The sequence below is a fragment of the Primulina tabacum genome, chromosome 16 (assembly GCF_025594145.1).
Source record: "Primulina tabacum isolate GXHZ01 chromosome 16, ASM2559414v2, whole genome shotgun sequence".
Classification (NCBI taxonomy): Eukaryota; Viridiplantae; Streptophyta; class Magnoliopsida; order Lamiales; family Gesneriaceae; genus Primulina; species Primulina tabacum.
The window spans coordinates 35,434,145-35,452,570 of NC_134565.1; the positions used below are offsets into that span (position 1 = coordinate 35,434,145).

General features: G+C 35.6%; 5 protein-coding genes across 8 annotated transcripts; 4 read left to right on the top strand and 1 right to left on the bottom strand.

The window, feature by feature from the left end:
* The first annotated feature begins 1,281 nt into the window (after nucleotides 1-1,281).
* On the top strand, nucleotides 1,282-3,991 carry LOC142529117 (non-specific lipid transfer protein GPI-anchored 11-like). The gene is made up of 3 exons (XM_075634511.1): nucleotides 1,282-1,807; nucleotides 3,150-3,206; nucleotides 3,296-3,991. Exons 1-3 carry the CDS (start codon nucleotides 1,411-1,413, stop codon nucleotides 3,421-3,423), a joined length of 582 nt encoding a protein of 193 aa, XP_075490626.1. The 5' UTR covers nucleotides 1,282-1,410; the 3' UTR covers nucleotides 3,424-3,991.
* Nucleotides 3,992-5,131: 1,140 nt separating this feature from the next.
* LOC142529641 (molybdopterin synthase catalytic subunit) lies at nucleotides 5,132-7,412 on the top strand. 4 transcript variants are annotated; one of them, XM_075635221.1, is made up of 3 exons: nucleotides 5,163-5,257; nucleotides 6,304-6,352; nucleotides 6,561-7,412. In XM_075635221.1, exon 3 carries the CDS (start codon nucleotides 6,715-6,717, stop codon nucleotides 7,291-7,293), a length of 579 nt encoding a protein of 192 aa, XP_075491336.1. In that variant the 5' UTR covers nucleotides 5,163-5,257; nucleotides 6,304-6,352; nucleotides 6,561-6,714; the 3' UTR covers nucleotides 7,294-7,412. The 4 variants fall into 4 exon arrangements, with proteins under 4 accessions (XP_075491333.1, XP_075491336.1, XP_075491334.1 ...); XM_075635218.1 differs by lacking the exon at nucleotides 6,304-6,352 and having other exon boundaries at nucleotides 5,132-5,257; XM_075635219.1 differs by lacking the exons at nucleotides 5,163-5,257; nucleotides 6,304-6,352 and adding an exon at nucleotides 5,268-5,965.
* A 664-nt stretch (nucleotides 7,413-8,076) lies between these two features.
* On the bottom strand, nucleotides 8,077-9,083 carry LOC142529090 (uncharacterized). Its single transcript, XM_075634484.1, has one exon. It carries the CDS (start codon nucleotides 9,015-9,017, stop codon nucleotides 8,277-8,279), a length of 741 nt encoding a protein of 246 aa, XP_075490599.1. The 5' UTR covers nucleotides 9,018-9,083; the 3' UTR covers nucleotides 8,077-8,276.
* A 1,393-nt stretch (nucleotides 9,084-10,476) lies between these two features.
* On the top strand, nucleotides 10,477-13,165 carry LOC142529963 (ADP-ribosylation factor-like protein 8a). The gene is made up of 6 exons (XM_075635695.1): nucleotides 10,477-10,701; nucleotides 11,854-11,935; nucleotides 12,051-12,083; nucleotides 12,194-12,315; nucleotides 12,583-12,744; nucleotides 12,863-13,165. Exons 1-6 carry the CDS (start codon nucleotides 10,664-10,666, stop codon nucleotides 12,978-12,980), a joined length of 555 nt encoding a protein of 184 aa, XP_075491810.1. The 5' UTR covers nucleotides 10,477-10,663; the 3' UTR covers nucleotides 12,981-13,165.
* A 760-nt stretch (nucleotides 13,166-13,925) lies between these two features.
* On the top strand, nucleotides 13,926-18,401 carry LOC142528786 (translation initiation factor eIF2B subunit gamma-like). The gene is given in 14 exon segments (XM_075633956.1): nucleotides 13,926-14,083; nucleotides 14,085-14,102; nucleotides 14,226-14,321; nucleotides 14,431-14,508; nucleotides 15,564-15,644; nucleotides 15,724-15,943; nucleotides 16,022-16,080; nucleotides 16,485-16,534; nucleotides 16,627-16,714; nucleotides 16,816-17,076; nucleotides 17,176-17,271; nucleotides 17,463-17,567; nucleotides 17,792-17,908; nucleotides 17,980-18,401. Coding segments are annotated over 14 exon segments (1,392 nt in total). The 5' UTR covers nucleotides 13,926-14,035; the 3' UTR covers nucleotides 18,055-18,401.
* The last annotated feature ends 25 nt before the right edge of the window (nucleotides 18,402-18,426 follow it).

Below are 18,426 nucleotides of genomic sequence, written 5' to 3' on the forward strand. Positions count from 1 at the left end.
TTAATCATTTAAATAACAAAAAATATATTGAAATCCATCAATTTGAACGCAATCTAAAATTAAATAAATGTCGCATAGAACACTAGCAATGACTCATTTTTCTATTTTGCAGTTATTGGTAGTCCTACTCTCGATTCATTTTCATACAAGATTTTTCGCATGAACTTCTGGTTCAAAACAAACAATAAAAGGTACATCAACCATTTTTATTTTGAATTCAAGACGTGAATATCTTATATGAAATGCACAATCGCGATCTTAGCGTAGTATAGACCAAAACAGTCTCACCTTCATATTGTTCCATACTTCTTGTCATCACAAGCAAATCATTGAAATGTCTGAGCCACAATTTATATCCAGGATAAAAATAAGTTTTGAGACTTGCAATTTTAGAAATCTAAATATACAAATTATAAAAACATTAAAGTCAGCCTCAAAACATTTCGATTACTTTTAAACAAATATTTTAAAAACGTTTTTAATGTTTTATAAGTGACCAAAACTTTAAATTATGTGTTTTAATAAAAATTATGTAAAACATTTTTTAAAAAAAGTTCTTCAAGTATATTTTTTAGAGAATAACTATAAATTTTTTTAAATATGTTTTTGGAATAAAACGCTAGTCAAACAACAATTAAAATATTTTTAGAAAATAATTGTCCAAAAACATTCTTAATTATTTTTAACTATGAAATCGTTTTTCAAAAATAAATGTTCAAATATCTTTCAATTTTTTTAAAAAAGATTTATATAATACTTGTCCAAAAAAAATATTTATTCTTAAAACAACTTTTAAAAAATATCATAAAATAGAACATGTATGCGTCAAAAAAATTTCCTGTCCGATTCGATTTGGTTCATAATTTTCATAGACGGTTCTAATTTCCTGTCCGATTCGAAAACGATTGTGGTTGAATCTATGTAGAACATGTATGCGTCAAAAAAACTCAATGATAACTATGTGTAAGCAATAAATAGTGTGGCAAAATATTTGAAAAAGTAAAGCGCGTTATATCCACATCTGTCGTCGAGGAGGATCTCAAAGGCGATTATTGGTTAGAAAATAAATGCAGTATATAATAATGAATATACAAAAATTTATTAAAGACGGTTGTTCAAGTCACACCGGACTTGCTCAAATTTTAATACTTGCGAGATATGATACGAAAATATTTACTGGGTGATGGTTGGAAAACCAGTAATTGTATTTAAGGACTAATATATATATTATATATTCGTCCTTATTTTATTCACAACACCCCCCCCCCCCCCCCCCCACAACTTTCCGTAATAGCTGATGCAAACTGCACAAAATTTTTGGTAGTCGGCGCCTTTTTAAGACAAACGTCAAACTGGTCCTCGTACAAATAAGCTAGCCAGCACTCAATCAAACCACACCAAACCAGAGCAATGACCGGCAGCGCCCACTTACTCCTCCTAACTGCCGTACTCTTTGTCGCAACCTCCATATCACCTGCGTCCTCCCAGATGCCGTCAATATCAATGCCGCCATCGTCTGCGGATGCTCCGGAGCCATTCTCGACGGCGCCTCCTCCAGGCCCAGATTGTTTCGTGTATCTGGTAAAACTGTCCGACTGCCTGACTTTCGTGGAGACCGGCAGCAATTTAACGACGCCGGACAAAGGCTGCTGCTCGGAGCTGGCGGATTTAGTGGCCACGCAGCCGATTTGCCTGTGCCAACTGCTCGGAAACCCCGCTAAAGTTGGAATCCCGGTGGATATCAAGAAAGCTCTCACGCTTCCTTCTGTCTGCAAAGTCTCCACTCCTCCGGTTAGCTTGTGTTCGGGTAAGTACTGTATTCATATTTGTTCTCGTTTTCATCTTGCTTACTAATGTAAATAATTTTGTCCAATAGTTTTCTTATATGATTTCTGAAAATTATATGTATGTTTCAGTCCTGCACACACATCTTATATTTATATTTGAGTGCGGGAACAGATCTGATGAAATGCAGAAAAATTACACCGCTGATAATCAGTTACTTTCATCCCTAATATAATATGCAAGATTTAACGTATGCAATATATCGAATGTGCATATATATGTGTAGTATGTAGATCTCTATAATAACAAATTATTTTTGGTATTCTATCACTTATTTTTCCGTAGATAATATGTTCATACAATTAATTTTTTTAGTTTTAATATTTTGTAGATGACTATTTGAAAATTGATTTTGTTAAAAAAAATATATGTGGCTTAATCACATATTATGTGTATAATTTATACACAGATGCTACTATTATTGAATAAAAAAAGTTACATGAATAATACAGTATTATTAAAAAATAAGAAAGAAAATACAATATCCAAAAATTTTGTTTAGAATTTATGAATGGGGAATTAAATATTAAAATATAAAATACAATAACTTTCAATTTTTTTGGACAAACAACCTGAAATCAACAACTAATTTTTTAAAAAAGGAAAATTCTCAATTAATTTTTTTTAATGAAAAAAAAGTTGTCATTTATTAAGGAAAAAAAGAAACATTTTTATTTAAATAAAAAGTGAAAAGATAAGATATTTATTTGTACCCGTTTTCGACGGCATTAATTTCCGGCGAACATACCACGTGAATTCTTTATAATTGCCAAGTGCCTATCATTTACTCTTACTAATTGTTGTAGGGTGTGCACGGTCTATCCGGCCTGGTTTTATTAGATTTCAATTTGGTTTTTTCGTTTTGGGTTTTTCAAATACCTAACCTGAAAACCAGACTATATATATTTCATGTCTACACGGTTTAAATGATTTGTAAATATTTCAAAATCTTCTAAAATCTTTATTAAAAAAATCAAAGTTTTCACTATTTGGGATATTGTAGAGGAATAATTATAAAAATAGTCGATCAATTCCTCCAAGGAAAATCCCAATAATACATTACACTATTTAGCTCTTTTAGCATGTAAAATATATAAATAGTAGGTTTTTATGATACAATTCATCTGTCGGCTCTCTCCTGTTAGTCTGCTATGAGACTGCATTTTTCTTCGATTTATTGAGATTTAATTGACACTTTATCTAAAATAATTGCCATAATTCGTAAAATTACATCAACAATATATGCACGTACTTGCCAAACCCCATAGAATGTTTTGGCTGACGATTTTGTTTCGACGATGAAGCCATTGGAGTTCCCATTGCAGAACTTGCACCAAGTGAATCCCCTTCTCCTTCAGCAGGTAACATATTTTACTTTTCAAGACATGCATGGTTTAAAATATTCAATAAAATAAAAAAATTATTGTTGCAATTTAATTTCTTTAATCAGGTGGACCAGGTGCAGCAGGCCCGTCTACAGGAAGTGTGGCAGTCGGAGGTCCTGGCAGTTTTGCATCCAAATCTAAACAAAACTTCCTCATTGGACTAGGAGCCCTTTCACTAGCATACTTCATTTGATTACGTACACTAAGTATTATTTTAATTATCAGCGATTGATTTCTTGATTTTATCATTTATATGTACTGTACTTAGGTAATCCGTCTCCTGCTACGTCGATTGTTTGATACACGAACTTGATTTTGAACCTGAGTTTTACATTGGATATGATTGTATTTTACATCTTGCAGTAAAAGTTTTGGCTTCATCCAATATATTATCCTCCTAGGGATGAAATTCAGCGAGTGATCCGAGAGCCTTGGGTACTTCTGGGGTACGGAAACAGCATGTTTTTTTTAATTATTATTACAACTTGGGGAGGAAGCTTGGGATCTCGAACTCGAGACATATCCCCACGTTTGGGTTCATGCTGATGTCTTGTTTGGAGGGAGTGAATTCGACGTCAACAATCAGGAGGTGAATAATGAAAAAGTTGCATCATTATATATACATCCTTCCTGGATCACATCATTCCTGGAAGATCACTTTGTTGATGCTATAAAAAGCTCGATCGTAAATTAATACTACTCCATGCATGGTTGTTTTGAATAATTTGTTACAATTTTTCTAGTAAGATTTGAATTGTGATAACTCGAGAATCATGGAGCTAGGGCAAAATCTGCGAGCAACCTGCAAATCAAGTTATCAGACACCTAATGGTGGGTTGGCAAAATCTCGACCCATTTCAAATCTTATCTCGTTCATGCACTTAAAATATCCCGACCTGTCATTTTCCCAACCCGAATTGGCATGATTTACATTTTCTGATCATAAATCCTGATTTATTATATGCTTAATATCAATTAAAATTCAGAATTTCATATTTTTGGAGGATTGTCAATGCAAAAAAATTTGCATTCTCAATTCTTTATTATGAGAGAGAAGCTCCCGCTAATTTCTTGATTAGTAAATAAGACCGAGTTCGTTGACTTATTTGTGATGTACCAGGAAACTTACTGAATTTTTATTTTGATTCATGACTTGGATTAACATATGTTAAATTTTGTTTTAGCTTATTCATGACATATTGAATCGTGTGTCCTCTAAAATTTGTTGATTTTTACCTTTTTATCCCGATTCAATCTATGCTTTGAAAACCTCCATGGATTACAAAAAATTATCGGGATATCCTCTCCCTATGGATCCCAGCACCTGTATGGGATCGGAAGAAATTAAACTCCCAATTTTTATCCAAGGGGATTGATTAGAGGCTTAACGGATGAGTCTCTACCTGATCTCGCTCACACCTAATAGTAAAAAATAGGTCTCTTGTGAGACGGTCTCACGAATCTTTATCTGTGAGACGTGTTACTGATATTCACAATCAAAAATAATACTCTAAGCATAAAAAGTAATATTTTTTCATGGATGACCCAAATAAAATATCTGTCTCACAAAATACGATCTTTGAAATCGTGTCACACAAGTTTTTGTCAATAATAAATAGAGGGGCCAAACTTGTTAACCCATCATAGGTATCAATTTCAAAATATGGCCTCATTTTTTTTCAAAAAAAAAATTATAACCTTTTCTCAATTTTTAAAATAAATGTCAAAGAGTTAAAATTGAAAATATTATAGATCAAAATCTTGGTAAATATATCCTCAATCAATTTTAAAAAGAACTTGTTTTGGTTATTAACAGAACAAGTCCATTGAAAAGTATTACAAGCAACCCAGTTCGTAATAACTGGCAAGCCCATTAACAATAGCCCGAATAATTGGATACCCTCGTTTGTTTATTCCAGTGAAATGAAACATATATGGACAAGAAACGCGAGTATGGAATCTTATTTCACTTCTACGAAATTTTCAACTCCTTTTTCTTGGTTTCCATGTCCCTTCTCATCTACGAGGTTGGAATCTATCGATACATTTTATCATTTTTCTCATTCCATTCTATCTTTGTTTTATTGGAATTTTTTTCCTTGCTGATATTGTTGTTACTATTTTAATGGAGATTACTTATATAGAATCTGCAGATGCTCAAACAAATTTTGTTTGCGTTATATATCACCAAGATTAACTAAAAATGGTGTCTTCATTTGTGGGAAGGGTGCTTTCTTGTTTTCTGGACTGTTAGTGAAGATTTGACTTTTGATGTAGATATTAATGATTTCATGAGCAGAAATGGTGAGTTGGAGAGTTTGATTGCTTGTTTCATCTGGGATTTTGATCTAAGGATTACTAATTTATCAATTCAAAGGTTCTTCAATTTGTGTAGGGCACAAATGTTAGAATTTCACCCAATTGTTTCTGTTGATGAAATAGGAATACAACAGCAGGGGTTCCATTGACCTCATACCAGAAATTATTGAAATTTTAGATATAATATTTTTCAATTGTTTTATTTTTTTTGGCATCCCCTAATTCATGGGGAAAGATCTCTTGATCCATTTTGGCCCACTCGATCAAAATATGCTCCCAACCCCGGATGAGAAGTCGAATCTTCAAAATATGGATTCACTTTGCTTCATTTATCTTTTGGATTGCAAATACAGTGGAATCAAAACAAATTTCTGTTCATAATCTGTAGTGCTGCTTGGCATTTGAGATATTGATGGGTGAGTGATTGAGCAGAGTTGCTACTTTGCGACATGGATTTAGAGTTCTTGAGCTTAAAACGTTTACTTTGTTGCAAATAATTGTTTTATACCTTGACATTGGTGCCGTTGCAAAGGTTCATGTATGATTTCTGTCAGAGCATGTGGTTCTTGTTAGTTCTAGGGGATGATCTATCCTGCCGCCCTACGGTAATTACAGGTTTATGAACTATCACTGTAAATTTTTAAGCTTGGGACAGTCATTATAAATTGAATTTTTTGCTGCTTTTGGCTTGTACATAACAATTGTTAGTTTAATGTTAGTACGGTTATGGCGATAACATTCATCTCCGTTTGAGGATAACTTGAATTGGAACGTTGCTACAAATTTCTTATGGTAATTTTAAGGTAACCCTAGAAATGTTTTAAGGGCCAATTGAATGTAAGAACAAAAAAGTAACCATGGAAGAATCTGCCTCCTCCATTTTGCAAGATTCGATATTGTTTTTTTGTTGGAATGTAGCATTAAATTCTTTTGTTTTTTTTGTTTTTTTCGTTAAATTCTTTTGTTCTTTTTCATTCAGCTACATGTGTTCTGTTCTCTTGTTTTTTGCAGTCACGCACATGACGATGCCTTGTTGGATTGCCTCTATCCCATAAACCACTCCATCCATCCCAAGACTTGATGGTCTAGCCGCAACGCTGCTAAAGTTTTGGTTATTTACTGGATACTTTTGTCGTTGAAGAGAATCCTAAAGGCCAAAAAACTAATGTCAGACGAGGAGAGAAATCTCATCGAGATATTAGAGGAGAACACCCCTATCGACATCAGCAAACTCATCAACTATGTTCATTCACCACATTGTGGGGCTATAGCAACTTTTTCTGGCACGACCAGGGACACATTCGAGGGAAAAACGGTCTTGGAGCTGAGATATGAAGCATATGTCCCAATGGCAATACGTTGTATCAAATCCATTTGTACGTCAGCAAGATCATCCTGGAGCTTGAGCTCAATCGCAGTGGCACACCGTTTAGGCCCTGTCACGGTTGGGGAAACGAGTGTATTTGTTGCAATCTCATCCGTTCATCGAGCAGACGCCATGGATGCGTGTAAATTCGTGATTGATGAGATCAAGGCATCAGTTCCTATATGGAAGAAGGAAGTTTATACCAATGGCGAGGTTTGGAAAGAAAACTCGGAGTTTCTTGAGAGACGCGATGAGCTCCAGAAGCCTTCATCGGATAATGGAAGCGCATGCCGCCGAAGAAAAGATTTCGTCGATGAGGGACGCGGTAGAAGGGGATGTTGCGGCGGAAAGGTAAAGATTAGCGACGAAATGGTGTAATCTTTTACTATGAAGAGTTTAGGATTGTAAACGTTTACTCCTTTCGCACCTCGTGCGGTGATTTTTTTTATATCCCAAAGATTCGTTACCTTTTCTTGTTGCTAAATCGTGTTTGGATTCATTGTCTCTCTAATTTTTCAATAAATCAACCAACCAAATACTATAAACTAATGAAAATAATTATAAATTTTTCTGTATTTACGTTTTTTTTTTTCATTTCATTCAAATTAAATTATTTATAAATTATAATACAAGTAATAGGCGGCCGGTACTACATTAAATTCAAAGTCATTATCCAAGTGACATCTGTCTTATTTGTTGCTTATTGGCTGACGCTGTAAATAACCATATGGATACATCTGAAATTTTAATTTTTTTTCCATTTATTTACATATAATAAAATTTATAAAAATGTTTCTTATATCATAAATTGTTATAAAAATGTTGAATAAATCAATACATGATATACACAAAGTCAGACCTAAGTTGCAGGCTTAACTCTTAAGAGTCATCCACCTCCGACCCAATTTTGATGGGCCCGAAATATTTTATATATAGGTAAACATAATATCAAATTAATAGCAACATACAGTTACAGTCGTTAAAATTTGTCCCATATCGACTATTTGTCACAACTACTGTAAAATATTTCCCATATTTAATATATTTATCAGTCGATGATCATAATTATGTTAACGCTATCCATTCCTTTCCTATTTGATCACATTACATATAGTTATTAAGTCAAGTGTAAAATCCAATAACAAATTTAATCACAACATATTTAGTAAAGCAAAGTTGATACATTATATTATTAATAATTGGTATTACAATTAACATTGGAGACACTCCCATGCACTCATTGGGATAAAAATAAACACCCTCCTTTTAAATTATTCATTTATTTCCAATAATATTATATATAAATTTTTATATAATTTGTAGCTTGATAGGAACAATCATGTTCATTTACAGCACAAGCTCTATGGAGCATAGACACCATGGCCACCGCCTTCGCCAGCACCTGAGCCACCGCCATATCCACTAGCATGTTCGCCTCCAGCATACGCGCCGCCGCCGCCTGACCCTCCTCCTTCGCCGCCGCCATAACCTCCACCATGGGATCCTCCGGCTCCGCCTCCAGCACCTCCACCACTACCGTATCCCTCGGCTGCTGCTCCTCCAGCACTAGCAGAGCCACCTCCACCGCCATGACCTACGCCACCTCCATATCCTCCACCAGCAGCATAGCCACCTCCACTGCCTCCCCCTTCACCTCCACCATATCCACCAGCATGTCCTCCGCCAGCAGCAGCAGCACCTCCTCCTCCACCACCACCTCCTCCTCCACCTCCACCAGCACCATGTGCACCCCCCGCACCATAGCCTGCACCCCCTCCTTCACCAGCTCCACTTCCATGCCCTGCACCACGTTCCCCCCCAGAAGTATACGCAGCCCCACCCCCACCCCCACTACCACCGCCACCACCTCCAGCACCATGCTCTCCTTCTCCGCCATACCCAGAACCTTTCCCAGCACCACTTCCACTACCACTCGCATACCCAATCTCAGCCGCACCTCCGCCAGACCCTCCTCCGGCGCCACCACCATACCCTTCACCAGCCACATCAACACGAGCATCTAGGATAATCCTAGCTGCCGAACATATCGCCACACACGATAACACGAAGAAAAGCATGCAAACAACTCGTTTTGCAGCCATGGAATGAATTTTTAAAGAACACTAAAATGAATTCCACAGGCCACAACCACACTGAATTAGTTTGCATGGAGCTGTGGAGTATAAATAGGAGCTCTCAAAGCGCGTCCATGCACTGTGGAGATTGAAGAAGAAGCAAATAGAAGGCGCTTTTTCCCCAGAAAGTGGTCCAGTTCACTAGAACACCACAAGATTTCTCTGAGTAGTGGGCTTACACTGTCCCCCATTTTCGATCATCAAAATATTTCAAACCATTATATATGAAAGAAAGCTTTCCATGTGACATTAGTGCTCCATGTGCATGGCGCCGTCATTTTTTTGCAATGCAAAATAACCTACTTAACATATGACTCTTAATTGTTAAAAGCTTGATCATCATAATTAGATCAGTTGCATCGCGCTTGATCCATATGTAAGTGCACATAATGCATGTGATCGCCCCCTTTGCTTTTCGATCGGTAACTATCGTGGGTATAATTTTTGCTATAATTTAAAGTAATGCTCTTCAATTTACATTTAATTTTTCCAAATAATCGCTTATATCATGATGATAATTCCAACTCACTTTGACTCTCTTTCTCTCTTTTTAATTTCTTGCCTAATTGTGAGTCCACTACATATGTCGAAACTCACTTCAGTTAGTGGTTCGTCTATTTGGTCACGTGCTGTTGTTTGGTATGTGTTTATTATATTAGTTTGTTGTTTATCACCATTTCAATTAATTATGCAAGCTCTTATATAAGTTTTCGGTTTATGATTTGAACCTATTTGAAATAAAATTTTTTTTCTAAAAAAAAAAATAAACGGTAAAAAATAATAACAACAATATGTGGGACAATTGAACTAATTTTTCAATAGTTATCCTATAAAACATTATTGATTTTCAGTTCGTATTAAAAAAATTAAAATAAGGGGTTAAATTTAATCAATATAGATCAAAACCGTTATGGCATCCGTGTTGTTGCATTTCATGAATCGTTCTATATATAAGGCGTCGGTGAAGAGGGAGGTAACGGAGGTGGCTATACTGGCGGCGACGGCGGCGATTGTGGCTTAAGGCTTTGCTGCTGCTAGAGGAGCAACAACCAGTATCTTATTTGCTTTATTAGATATATGCATTCTTGATCAAATATCTTATTCTCCAATAAATTTTTTTTATTGGAGGGTACTTTTAAATTTTTAAATAAAATTTATAATGTCTGTTTTATGTCCTTTTTTTCCGAGTTTCTTTTATTTTATTTGAGAGTAATTATTTTTAAAAAATATTAATAAATAAATTTTATAATGTCTGCAGATTCGGGCAGAGATACAAGTCTGGACTTAGCCTTGAAGGCCCAATCCATTTCCCTTACATTGCAGTTAATGATTTCTGCTCCCAGTCCAATCCAATCCAATCCAATCCAATCCAATCCAATCTGGAGGTGATTTATCATCCGACACGTGAAAAATCCTGGTTCGTTGGATTTGATACGGAATCATTCCGCCATTTTTGTGGGTGTATTCTCGTACGCACACGAGCTCGTCCTAAAAAAGGAATCAAAACCAGTTTGTCATATCGAAGAGAAGAACAGGCAAAACAACTTTTTTTCTTGCTGGGGAGGTCAATTGAGAGAAGACAACGTAGAGATCTGTCGCGATCAATTGAAGACATGGGTCTCTGGGAAGCTTTTCTCAATTGGCTGCGGAGGTTTGATTCCTGCTATTATTATTATTTTTTAAAAAAAACAACTCGGCGAATATGTTAGATACATGGAAAATGTGAATTTTCTTAGGTTTGAATGTAACCTACCATCAGACTGTTACTTTTTTGGTGAATGGAAATGTATTTATTTTAGCCACGTTCTTAAGCGGATTGAGGTGACCCTGTTGTGATGATTATTTATCAAGTATGTATATGACTCCGGGATTCGTTGTTGTCCTGCTAGTTGCAGGTCTCTCTTGTGTAATCCGTGATTCATTGGTGTCCATGACTCCTTATGGTACATTGTGTAGTTCACTATATTAATGAAGTAAAGCTCATTTAAACATCTTATTATACGGTAATACTTAGTAGAATCAAGCTTAATTCAGCAATCATTCCTTACCAGTTTAGCGAGTTACATGTAAAATTTTAGAACAATTACAAAAAAATAAAAATGGTACGTACATGGCTTCAAAGGTCGTGGACGGTGGCCATCGACTGGAAATTCACGAGGCTATTTGTTGGTCACCATCTTATTATTCACATTAGAGGACTAGTAAAAAATTTAATTTTGAAGTGTTCATCGTCCTAAGCAGCTTGTGCTAAAAATCGATATTTCGGCAAAGTCCTTGCTATCTCATTCATCTACCTAGCTTATGGTTCTTGTAGTGATCATCATTCCGCATGTGGGGAGTATGTTCTTCTAAGTGTTTACTAGTTGAATTAAGTGAAACAAAATGATTGTGATTAACCAGTTTGAAGCACACACATGACTACTGGTTTTTTTAAGTTTGCAAATGTTTGTTGGCACTTCCCTATCCAACTTCAAATATATCCAATGTGCTATTCAATGAGATTAGAACATGAGTTGTCAAAGTCAGTTTGGCTGAATTTATGTCACCTCTGCTGCAAGTATCTATATTGGCGTACTAAGTTAACTGTTCATTTTTCTGTTACTCATATAGAGAGATTATGAACAGGGAGTTTATATGGTGACTCTGTTGAGGATAGTTAGGACAGATAACTGTACCTACGGTAGAATGTTAACAATCATCAATTTGTCTTCAGAGAAGTAATATAAGTATATGTTTATCATTTTGCTCCTTTGCTTAAAAACTTGTATTTTATAGTTCTCTCATCATTTCATAATTCTATCAGCCTGTTTTTCAAGCAAGAAATGGAGCTCTCGTTGATTGGTCTTCAAAATGCTGGGAAAACTTCACTTGTAAATGTTGTCGCTGTAAGTAAATAAACGCATTATCCATTTGCGTACATTTGTACAACTGTTTGCTTGTGTTACCTTTATATTTCATCAAAGCACTTAAATTTACTACACCTTTCTCTTTTTTCATTAGACTGGTGGATATAGTGAAGACATGATCCCTACAGTAAGTTTTCTAGTTTAATTCAAGTTAATTATTATATCTAGTTATTGTGAGTTATCTTCTAGATTGTCATACATTTAATTCGAATATGTGTCACATTGTTTATCATTCAGGTAGGATTTAATATGAGGAAAGTCACTAAAGGGAATGTTACGATAAAGTTGTGGGATCTAGGAGGTCAACCTAGATTTCGCAGTATGTGGGAGCGGTACTGTCGTGCAGTTTCAGCTATTGTGTAAGTTACTAACTCCATCTTCTGTGATTTAGTTTATACTGCGATGATGCCACACTTCCCTCATTGGAAGGCATTTTCCTATATCAGAACTAACAGCCATGAAAAGTGGTTTACATACTCCTAAGGCAAATCACGTCGGTCAAGTGATTTTGCGTCTTCTAAGAAATATGATCTTTAAATACGTCTAACGATGAAAGTTTGGATGCACAAGTCTAAGTATATGATATCGTTCCAATTTACTCTCTTTTAAACCTGAGTTTTTTGCAGCTACGTTGTTGATGCTGCTGATCACGAGAACGTCAACATCTCCAAAAGTGAACTTCACGATTTGCTGAGCAAACCATCTCTAAGTGGTATTCCTCTGCTGGTGCTAGGAAACAAGATCGACAAGCCTCAGGCACTATCGAAACAGGCCTTAACCGACCAAATGTAAGTACAGAAATGCAATGTGAATCTTGCAAAGCTCGACCATCATAGTGTGACTAGCATTCGCTCCTGCATATTTTTCTTCCAGCAAATTTTAAACTGAGCAAATTATGTTGTGCAGGGATTTGAAAAACATCACAGATCGAGAGGTTTGCTGTTTCATGATATCGTGCAAGAACTCCACGAACATCGATCAGGTCATCGATTGGCTAGTTAAGCATTCAAAGTCGAAGAGCTGAGTGTCAAGACTCCAAACCCTTCTGTTGTGCGGATTTTCTGTGTGTTGTATGTTAAGAAGCAATTGTTTTCAATTGTCATTTTGGATATCAATGATCTCTCGCCTGTGTGCCTGTGTACGATCGCATTATACAATTTTCTTCGTTTCTTCTTGTATGGTTATATTAACAAGTGGAGCTCTGTGTTATGTTACGACACTATTTTTTATGTCCATTTAATCAGTATTGTTAGAACTGATCTATAACTAAAAGGGATGTGGAAGAATTAGAGATTTGAAATTGTAATCTCCATCAAAATAGTAACAAAAAGATGAACAAGAAAAATTAATCCGACAGAATCACAGAAATAAATAAAATAAAGAGGAAACGATGGTATCCGATTCTTTAGGCAAATGCGAATGGGTTTGGTCTGTTAACAAATTGGGCTGCAACTAATACTGGTAAATCAACTGCTCCTTCGTGATATTTGTCACTTTAAAGACCAAAGAACAGTTCCATGGAATCAAATAATATTTATAGGTTGATGGGTTACCCATGAGGCGTGATTGTTTGTTTGTTTTTTTTTTTTTTAATCACAAAGACAACATGCTACCATCAATTAAGCATTGAAAGTCATTTCTATCAATTTTGTAATCGGTGTCGGACCATCGAAAAAGTTGTTATTCATAAGAAGAAATTAATAATTCAATTATATCTTACAAATGTTGTGTTTCATTTGGTTTGAGGTTGTTTACTATGAAAAAAGTAATGTTTACCTTTTAATTCTCAGTTTGACAGATCTATTAGGTCTATAATTTAAATAAAAATAATTCTTTAGACATAAAAAAATGTAAATTTTTTATAGGTATAGTCGATGGGAGACATCCCATAGCAGTTTGCGTGAAAATAAATATATATATATATATATATATATATATATATATATATATATAAATTTGGAAATAAAACCAGCTTCAGCCATTAGAGTTGCATCCATTGCACAATCGGATTGACAAAGGAAGGAACTTCACCTCTTTTTTCGTTAATCTGAAGACGGAGACGACGCAGTTGTGAGAGGAATGGATTTTCAAGTGGTGGTGTTAGCAGGCGGCTACTCTAAAACCCTGGATCCCTCTTGTTTCCAGGGTATCTTCCTTGGAGTTCTGATGAAAATCCTGCAAAAAAAAAAAATCCCTTTCAATTTGATATTATGTGGCATTTACATAATTCATTTATGTGTTTTCGTTAATGTTTGAAAAATATTTGCAGGAGGTGCCCAAAGTGCTGTTGCCAGTGGCCAACACGCCGGTTCTGTATTATGTTCTGGAGCTTCTCGAGCTAAACGACCTTTATAATGCCATCGTGGTGAGTATTTCTCTACTTGTTCTCGTTTTGGATGGATTTTTTTAGCTCAATTCAGTCTTAATGTGTTACTGGGTGGAGAACACTGAGGTTTGGTTTTACTGAATTGTAGGTTGTTGAAGGAGAAAGCGCTGCGCTTTTAATCAGTGCTTGGATTTCGAGCACATTTGTTGATCGGTTACAAGTTGAGGTACATTCTCTTTGATTTCATGTCAATTGCCATAGTGTTTATGTTCATATATCAGCCTTGTAGGTGATTTATATTGAAATATCAAAATGTGATGCTAAAGCGCTAAAACTAAGCTATAGGTTGATGTGGTCCAAAATAGCAAGTTTCAAAATTGTTTTCTGAGCTAGCTCCAGTACTCTTGTCTGTTTAAGATTGCTGTTATCTGCCACACTTGGTACAAGGATTGGTGGCATGATGAGGAAGTTGATTTTAATTGTAAATGAGGCAATTGGCAATTTGAATGGTTTTTTTAGTCTGAAATCTGAATAGGCATATGACTATGTTATAGTGACTTCATTAGTGGGCCGTCCATGAATATCTCTGATAACATCTTTAACATGGGATTTGTTATCTTACAACGTGGTTTTCTTTACATATTTTTTAGTTGTTATGTATATGATGATATATGTCATCTTGAATTCTACGAATTTCATCAACCTGCTTCAGGTATACTGGGCTTCAAATAAATATATATTGAATCCATAGTTTTGTATAGAAAATTGGCAGTATTTAGAATTTAGATCCGGGGGGCTCTGAGTAATTTTTTCAGGTAATTAATTAATATGTTTTGATGAAAATAATTGTTTGACATCAGTGAAAGTGTAGCTCTCCACACACGTAGCTTTCCATAGAAATCTGCATGAGGGTGAGCAGGATAATGCACAAACATCTTGGGAATCATTTGGCAGCATGGTAAATTAATAAAAAAAAGTTTGGTTTCTAGGTCTGTCATTTCAGTTAATCATTCACTGGTTTAAATTTATCGGCTCAGTGGGAGTCCCATTTTACTAGAGGCTAGAGCTCAAACATCTTAAATCTTTTTAAATTATGCTCATGGCTTTGAGTGATATTTAAAACTGTTTATCTGGCTGGATGTATTGATATCTATGTCACAATAATGGGTTGACATGGCTTGCTCTAGTTCAGTCTTCTACCTTATTTCATTAAAAGTGCTCAAATTTAATCTCTATACTCATTATTTGTTTTGCAACTTCATTGGAATCTAATTGTTGCAGGTAATTGCAGTTTCTGAGGATATTGGAACAGCTGGTGCTCTTAGAGCTATTGACCACCGTCTGACTGCGAAAAATATCTTGGTCTGAAATTTTATTTGTTACTTGAAATTCTGAGTTTCTACAAGTGTTCTGCGGCAGCCATAACTTTATTCTTTTGTAGGTTGTGAGTGGTGATCTGGTATGTGAAATTTCCCCTGGGGCAGTGGCTGCTGCTCATAGTCGACATGATGCTGTAGTTACTGCAATGCTTTGTTCTGTTCCTGTCAGTGGACCATCGGATTCAGGCTCATCTGGTGCTAAGGACAAAGCCAAGAAGACAGGGCGCTATAATATTATAGGACTGGATCCAACGAAACAATTTTTACTGCATATTGCAGCTGGTAAGATGTTTAGTTTAGAGGTTTTACTGATGGTAATTTTGTTTTGCCACTACATGACATCTTTGCAATACATGGTAGGAGCTGAAGTTGAGAAAGATATTCGAGTTCAGAAGAACATCCTTCGAGCTGTTGGCCAGGTAAATGAATTTTTTATCCGGCGGTCCTCCTTTATCGAGTGATCAAGCAAATCAAAAGAGATATGCTTGGGCTTGGCCATTATATCACATGAATTATGAATGCAGGGCATGCTTAGATAGGATTTATCTAGAAATCATGATAGGTGCAGACATGAGATGTTGAAACATTTTTACCTTTTCATAATTGCACACAGGATTGAAGTTTTTGTTCTGTGATATTGAGATGAACTACGGAATTCCTTTCCTTAATAATTTTTACCTGTTAAATTCCTGTCCAATTGCTTAGGGTTGGGCCACTATCCTTATACAGAAATATGAGCAACCCATACTGTTATCCAAATATTACAATTGTGTTCTTCCTGAAATTCTTCTTTTTCCATCTTCTTCCCTTCTCAACAATCCAGATGGAAATTCATGCTGATCTAATGGATGCTCATATGTATGCATTCAAAAGGTTTGAGGTTTTAGTCCGCTGTTCCATTATTTGTTGTTCTTTCATAGATTGATATTATTTTATTGTTAATCATTCACTTGAGTTTTTTACAGATCTGTTCTCCAAGATATTCTGAATCAGAAAGAAAATTTTCAAAGTTTGAGGCGTGACGTTTTGCCTTATCTTGTTCGAAGCCAGGTGGTTTGTCTTGTTCCAAGATTATTTTGTATTGACATGTGTGTTACTTTGGTGCCTTTCACTTAGTTATCATATTTTTCTTTTTGTTTTTGATGAAACGCCAGAGTTCTGAAAAATTATTGAATGGAGTGCAATCAGAAGAAAACGGCAATGGTAAGAATGCTATCCAGAACAATAAAGCAGTGGTATCTCAACTTCTGGCAAATGCATCCACGCCTAGTTTTCATGATACCTATGCCCGGGGTCCTGATGGTTCTGCTCCTATTTCAAGGAAATCTCATAAATGTTGTGTTTATATTGCCAACAAAAGCAAGTATTGTTCACGTTTAAATTCCATTCAGGCCTTCAGCGACATAAATCGAGACGTAAGTTTTCATTGTTAGAGTTTTTTCTTGACACTTGGTTTCTGTTTTCCTTTGAAAGGATTTGTTTTTTTAACCTCATTACATGATTCAATGGTGCAGGTAGTCGGAGAAGCCAATCACCTACTATCGGGCTATTCTTTTTCTGCACAGAACAATATAATTCATCCTTCGGCTATACATGGATCTAAGACTACTGTAGGTTATATGATATGCAATTTGTAGTATTTGGCATGTTATATGTACATTGCTTACGCTATTGTTTAAAAGTTATTGATGGAGATATATGAATGTTGAAAGACTTCCATTATTGCGCAAAATAGTTCTGGGCCTTCTGGCTAAATTCCAAGTTTTGTTTATACTCAACTGTTCAGTTGATTTAAATATAGGTTGGACCACAATGTATGGTAGGAGAAGGGTCACAGATGGGCGATAAATGTAGCGTCAAGAAGTCTGTCATCGGCCGCCATTGTCGAATAGGTTCAAATGTGAAGGTACGTGGCAATGTTTCAGTATTAAAATCCAAAATTAGTAAGTTATAATCTAGCTTTAACCCAAGGTTAGTAAGAAAACAAACTACCATTAATGAATGTACTGTAAACCCAAAAAAAAGGAGACCACCTAAGTTATAATCTAGCTCAAGTGAATTTCTTTATATACCTTAATCTTTATGGTATCTGAACTCTACTGTTTTATTGACCCCCTGTATAATTTATAGATTGCCAACTCCGTTGTCATGAACTATGTAACCATTGGCGATGGTTGTTCCATCCAAGGTTCTATTATCTGCAGTAATGTTCAACTACAAGAGCGTGCCATATTGAAGGACTGTCAGGTAAACCTCTTCATATATATTATCTGTTCCTGCTTGTGTTTTTTTGTTACATTTACACGTCCTTGATTTAGGTTGGAGCGGGATTTGTAGTCACCACGGGTAGTGAGTACAAGGGGGAATCCTTGGCTAAGAAAGAAAAACAATGATCAATAGTTTTGTAGCAGTTCTCGAGTGAAAAAGTTCTTAGATCATCATCATAATACTTGACTGTCTGCTTGTGGGTGATCTGTGCTCTCAGTCTCTTGTTCGAGCTTAGAAGGGAGGTTATTAACTCCAATTTGTTTCCCATTCTTGAATTGTTCTGCTTAGAAGTTCACCCCTGCGAAGTAGTTTTGTGGGTGTATTTCACTGTACAAATAGCGCATTCAATTCCTCAATTTGTTTTGGGGTTTCATTTACCTTTCTTATCCCCTTTTATTCGGATAACTAAAGGGGCATTTGCTTGCTATTAAATGTTGACAAATTTGATTTGAGAAGATGAGTTTGGCTGAAATATGATGTCGGAGCTAAACTTGCAA

Bases quoted from the DNA above. Each gene is read 5' to 3' on its own strand.
- LOC142529117 (XM_075634511.1), top strand. From the start codon at position 1,411: ATGACCGGCAGCGCCCACTTACTCCTCCTAACTGCCGTACTCTTTGTC. The intron at 1,808-3,149 runs GTAAGTACTGTA...TCGACGATGAAG, and splicing joins TCCGGTTAGCTTGTGTTCGG to CCATTGGAGTTCCCATTGCA. The intron at 3,207-3,295 runs GTAACATATTTT...TTCTTTAATCAG, and splicing joins ATCCCCTTCTCCTTCAGCAG to GTGGACCAGGTGCAGCAGGC.
- LOC142529641 (XM_075635218.1), top strand. From the start codon at position 6,715: ATGTCAGACGAGGAGAGAAATCTCATCGAGATATTAGAGGAGAACACC.
- LOC142529090 (XM_075634484.1), bottom strand. From the start codon at position 9,017: ATGGCTGCAAAACGAGTTGTTTGCATGCTTTTCTTCGTGTTATCGTGT.
- LOC142529963 (XM_075635695.1), top strand. From the start codon at position 10,664: ATGGGTCTCTGGGAAGCTTTTCTCAATTGGCTGCGGAG. The intron at 10,702-11,853 runs GTTTGATTCCTG...TAATTCTATCAG, and splicing joins TTTCTCAATTGGCTGCGGAG to CCTGTTTTTCAAGCAAGAAA. The intron at 12,316-12,582 runs GTAAGTTACTAA...AGTTTTTTGCAG, and splicing joins CGTGCAGTTTCAGCTATTGT to CTACGTTGTTGATGCTGCTG.